At 47.0% G+C, this 6,000-nt stretch overlaps 1 protein-coding gene across 1 annotated transcript in view; it reads left to right on the top strand.

The window, feature by feature from the left end:
• Positions 1-316: 316 nt before the first annotated feature.
• LOC145399096 (uncharacterized) overlaps positions 317-6,000 on the top strand; it is a 244,747-nt gene continuing 239,063 nt past the window's right edge. Inside the window, exon 1 of the mRNA XM_080271845.1 lies at positions 317-904. Coding sequence (XP_080127971.1) covers positions 317-904 — 588 coding nt within the window. The remainder of the gene's footprint in view (positions 905-6,000) is intronic.

Here is a 6,000-nt window from a genome sequence, read left to right as displayed (position 1 = left end):
TGTGGTGTGGTGTGGTGTCGCATACTGATGAGGTATGGTGTGGATGCAGTGGCAGCCTGACCCCATATCTGTTACTCCTCCACAGAGCGGCCATGTGACCCACAGTGCCCTGGTGTCGAGGTGAGAGTGGAAGTCTGCGGTGTGCCCTGGGCGTCCGGGTGTCGCTGCCCGCCCGTCCTGCCCTTCCCAGCCTCCCCCTGACCCGGCGGGCGTGCCTTGGTAGAGGAGGGCGCGGGTGGGGCGAGGTGGGCGGGCAGGCTGGGCCGCCCACCGCCATGGCCGCCCCGCCCGCCGGTTGAGGGTGGCCACAGCCGCTATGGAGGCTGCGGCCTGGCGGGGGCTGCGGGACGCCCTCCTGCGGCTGTGGCCGCGCCGGGACCCCTCGCCCGACGCCGCCACCCCGCTGCCGACTCAGGGTGTGGCCACCCTGGGCCCGCCCAGTCCCGCCCAGCCCGTACCCGCCCCGCCCTCACTCGCCCGCCTCAGCCCCAGCCGGGCCGCATCCTCACCGCGTCCCAGGTCCCCAGGGCAACTTTCTGCTCCGGCACCAACCCTGGCCCCAGGATCGCCCCGTCCCGGCCGGGCCTCTGCAATGAGTGATGGGAAAGAGGAGTGCGAGGGGTCCGGGTCAGGGTCGTGGGGCGAAGAGGGCGGGGATGGTGCGGGGGCCGGGGCGGGGCTGGCGGGGCAGGAGCAGCTGGACTCCATCATCAGGACGCGGGGCTATATTGTGAAGGAGCATCTGCCCCGCCGAGTCCTCGAGCACCAGGTGATGGCCAACATCCGCCGCAGAGAAAGAATTGCCAGCATCCTGAGGGAAGAGGAGGCCCGCGCCACGCCCGTCACACCAGCCCCGCCAATCACCACAGACCGCTCCCACGAGATGATCACCCTGCTGGCCAAGGTCAGTGTCACCAATCCTTTCCCCAGCCTTTCCTTTGCATTTACACCGTACACTCAACCTGCTGCCTTCGACACCTTCCTTCCACCACCCTCTTGTACCTTACCATTATCCTCACTCACCGTTCCACCTTACTTCCCTGTAGCCACCTTGTCATCCTTGAACCCCACCCTCTGTCACGTACCCTGCTACCCCCTACCGCCCACACTACCACTCAATTCTTCAGTTGTTCCCTGCCTGCCTATCCAACCCCCTTCTTCCCTGTCCAACCCTCTGCCTCACTACCCAAACCCACTACATTCCTACCCAAACCCCTTCCTCTTTAACCAAATTCCCTTCCCTCTTACCCAAAGCCCCTGCATCCTTACCCAAACCCCTGTATCCTCGTTCAGTCCCCTAGCCCACAGATTCCTTCCAGTCAGCTTTTCTCTCTGCCTCTGCTCTCGCTCCCCAGACCCCTGCCACCCTGACCCTACCTCACTCACCCCTCACCCTGCTCAGTCCTGCTGAACAAACATTCACCCTTCCATCATGTTCGTAAATAGGAATGGGGTGGACTTTGCCTCTCGTCGCCCCCCCCCATTTTCTCTCTCTCTCTCTCTCTCTCTCTCTCTCTCTCTCTCTCTCTCTCTCTCTCTCTCTCTCTCTCTCTCTCTCTCTCATATTCAAGAAACATATCGCCTGTGTAGTTAATTCATCATTTTAGCTCTTGTATTGGTCTGTTATCTTTTACTCCCTCATGGTATTTTTCTTCCTCTTCTTTTACTCCCTCCTTTTGTGTTACTCTTTCCCGTCTTTTTTCTCCTATTGCTATTCACACTGTGGTAGGAACCTGTTGTACAGATTTCCTTAGTATTCTTGTTTCTTTTTTATTTCTTTTGTCTCAAACACAGTACAGTTTGGTGGCAATCGTTTATTTCTACATCAGTTACCTTCAAACTGGGCACAGTTGTTCTCTGGGCAAATTCCCCTGACACATTTTGTAAGTGGTTTGGGTTTAGGCCTTTTAAAGGGCTTTGTAGGGTCAAAAACCGATTCAGATAGACACAGGGTATGGGATCTTATGTTCTTTATACAGTGTGTTCATTAAATATAATGAAAACTTGCACAGAATGATGTCACTGTACTGTACCTATGTGGAGATCATCTGTATTCCTTAGGGAATGTTGGCAGTAGCCTACTTCTTCTGCCTCTTGTTTTTCTTTTCCTCTCTTCTTATTTTCTCCCGCTTCTTCGTGTACCTCTTTTCTCCTCTTCATCCTCTTCCACCTTGTCTCTCCTGCTAAAAGAAAAGGCGGGCTTCCCGCCCCGAGCCACGTCCGTCCTGGGGGAAAATATTATCACGATTTCTTCCAGTGATCTGAATGTAAATGGAGGGAGGGAGGGAAATGTGGGGAGGCTGGAGGCAAGACGTGGACGGAGGGAAAAGGAGGAGCAGCACAACAGAAGTACGTAAGGAGGAAAGGGAGAAAATGGAGAATAATGTGTGTACAGGAGGGGAGGGAAGAAAGGAAGTATAAAAGAGAAGGAGCAAGCGAGAAAAGAGCTGGAAAAAAACGGGGGGGGGAATGATGAGAAAAGGGAGAAGAAACGAGATGCAGAGCAAATGAGGGAAGGAAAATGGAAGGCAAGAGGAGAGGATGAAGGCTATGGGGAGAAAGAAGGCAGTAGGAAATAAAGAGAGGAAAACATATAGAGAAAGAGGAGAGGAGAAAGAGGGTGGAAAGAAACTAGGTGAGGGGAGGGAATTATAAAGTGAAGGAAAAGAGAGAAGAAAGACATAGAAGAAAAGAAGGAAGAAGGAAGACGATGGAAGAAAAGAGGAGGGAGAAGGGAGACTGAAGAAAATGAGGTGGGAAGCACGGTCTGAAAGGAACAAGTGTGGTGGAGTGAGGTGTGGGTGTGGGTGTGGGTGTGCTATATACTGTTCTGTGGTGATACACCATTTTTCATTGCCGAGACCTGGGTTCCTGTTCACCAAGGATCTTAGACAAATCTTCGGATAAATACATCTCTTCAACAACTTACTATTATACAAAAACTAGTGTTGCTTCTTTTTTTTTTGTCAATATTTACTTTGGTTATGATGAGTAAAGGGGCTGTGTGAGTGAAGTTAACTGAGTAAACAATCTATACACAACATAGGTTCAAGAAAGTTCATACCCTGAATATGATGTGAGCTGCATTTGGAGGCCACTGTGTACCATTTTATATTTCTCCATGGGGAGCAAATACTATAAGCAAGTGGACAGCTGGGACAGAACCATCATATATCAATTGGTGACAACTAAAGCTTTTTATTACCTACTGATGAAAAACATGCATAGGCTATACAGTTCTTGATATGAATACAATCAACATATGTAAATAATCACACCTGTGTTTAAGAAGGCTTCGTCAGGACGGCAGAAGTAATTGCCTATGAGGAACTGTAAAATATTTAAATATTTACTTATTTAATGCACTAATTCTCTAACCGTGTTGTCCACACACACACACACACACACACACACACACACACACACACACACACACATATATATATATATATATATATATATATATATATATATATATATACTCTGCCTAGATAAACTCTTTCGCCTTTGTCAACTTGTACCTTTCCTTCTTGCTGGAAGTTTGCTCTCATTCAGCCAGTCCCAAAGAAGAGTGACCATTCCCAACCCTCTAACTATCGTCCAATTGCTTAAACATCCTGTATTTCAAAAGTTTTCGAGTTGATTCTTAACAGAAAAACTTTAAGACATCTTTTCTATCACAACCTTCTTTCTGATCGTCAGTACGGGTTCTGTCAGGGACCCTTCACTGGCGATCTTCTCACCTACCTTTCAGACTCATGGTCATCCTCTTTTCGGGACTTTGGCGACATCTCAAAGACTTTCGATCGAGTCTGGCATAAATCTTTAATTTCCAAACTGCCCTCTTACGGTTACTATCCTTCTATCTGTGCCTTTATCTCTAGCTTCCTTTCTGGTCGTTCTATAGCCGCTGTTGTAGACGGCCATCGCTCTTCTCCTAGATCTATCAACAGTGGTGTTCCTCAGGGCTCTGTCCTATCACCAACTCTCTTCCTTTTATTCATCAATGACCTTCTAAGCTGTACATCTAACCCTATCCACTCATATGCTGATGACTCCACCCTTCTTCTTTCCATTCGGTTCCCGCAACGTCAATCTCAGCAGTTACTTCAACAAACAAGGGATGAGGCTATGACACACCTAATGTCTGACTTGGCTCATATCTTTGATTGGAGTAAAAATAATCTGTTATTTTTAATGCATCTAAGACTCAGTTCTTACACCTATCAACCCGACAAAATCTTCCACAGGTATACCCACTAATGTTTAATGATATTCAGCTTAATCCTGCATCATCCTTGAATATGCTTGGGGTTTCATTCACTCGGGACTTATCTTGGAAAGATCATATTACATCTTTTGTAAAATCTGCTTCCAAGAGATTAGGTGTGCTAAGCTGACTCCGTTCTTTCTTTACCCCTGCACAATTGTTGACTCTATACAGGGGTTTTATCCGCCCCTGTGTGGAGTACAACTTTCATGTGTGGGGAGGCTTCCCACATACAGCTCTTCTTAATAGGGTGGAGTCAAAAGCTTTTTGTCTCATTAACTCTCCTCCTCTTACTGACTCCCTTCAACCTCTGTCTCTTTGCCGCACTGTTGCATCTTTTTCTCTTTTCTATCGCTACTTTAATGGTCACTGCTCCTCAGAACTATCTGCATGCATTCCTCCACCTCTACGACGGGCGCGTAGCACCCGTCTAGCAGCAAACTCTCATCCCTTTTCTGTCCAACTCTCTAATACAGGAGTTAACCGTTACTCCCAGTCCTTCATTTATGCAACAGGTCAACTCTGGAACTGTCTCCCTCTGTCTGTATTTCCTGCTGCCTATGATCTCCAGTCTTTCAAGCGCAGTGTGTCCAGGCATCTCGAAATGATCAGATCTTGAATTTGGCTCTCTCCTGTATTTTGTTTTTCTCTTGAGGGAACTGTTATTGCGGGCTCATGGCCTTTGGTTCCTTCCTCCTCACATTAAAAAAAAAAAATCATCAGCTGACCGAGATATAAACACTGACGATCTGAATGGGAAATATCTGCTAACATTCGTGCATTTTAGCTCTGAAACCTAGTTTCTTAATTACGCCATATTAAGTAAAATTTTTAATGTAGATTTCAGATAATTAGGTGTGTATGAGCCACTGTGGCAAAAAAAATATATATATATATTTTCCAGTGAAAAGTGCCGATTTGGTATTTAGTCACACTGAGTCGGTTGAGCTAAGTGAGTTGGAATGGATCCCATTGACTTTGTCCATAAGAAAAAAAAATTTTTTTTAAGTACCTATGAATATTATTGTGTCCAAGCCTTTCTTGAACTTTACTGTGTTATGCAATAAACTATTTATAGTGGCATTTGAGAAAAATAAGAGGCAAATGGGATATTGCCATGAGTTAGGAGCTGGTGGTGTGAAGCAGGTTGGTGGCCAAGATGTGTTTCATGTATGAAAATAATTTCTTGTGTGTGTTACAAATGGCCTTTATCGACTCAAAACCTTGCTAAAATTATATTGTGTTGTGCAGCAGACTGCTTATAGTTTTATATGAGAGAATAATGGCTGGACTTTTGTTGAGAATTCCACACTTGTACGGGCATTTGTCTGGCATTTGATACTATTGTCTGGCCTCAGCCCGTGCCCGGAAAATCCGAAATCTGGGAAATAGGGGTCCCGAAAGTTGACGAAAGAACAAAAAAAATTTTCAAGTCCTACTCACCACCATACCCTTCAGAGTAGTCTCCTTGAGCATGCAGATATCGATCCCAGAACTTCTCCCGCGATCAGGACGCAATCTAGAAGTCCTCCAGCATCAGCTTGCTCAGAACCTTCTGCGATTTTCTCCTGGATCTCCTCAGTGGTGTCAAATCTTAGTCCTAACAGCTGGATTTTCTTTTTTGGAATGAAGAAAAAATCACATGGGGCCAAATCTGGTGGATACGAGGGGGTTGGAGACAACAGGCATAAATTTTTGTCAAAAACGGCTCAAGAAGGGCTGTGTGCGCA

Source organism: Coenobita brevimanus, chromosome 47 (assembly GCF_032717465.1).
Source record: "Coenobita brevimanus isolate Jiangsu-jjx chromosome 47, ASM3271746v2, whole genome shotgun sequence".
Taxonomy (NCBI): domain Eukaryota; kingdom Metazoa; phylum Arthropoda; class Malacostraca; order Decapoda; family Coenobitidae; genus Coenobita; species Coenobita brevimanus.
This window is presented reverse-complemented; position numbering and strand designations above follow the sequence as displayed.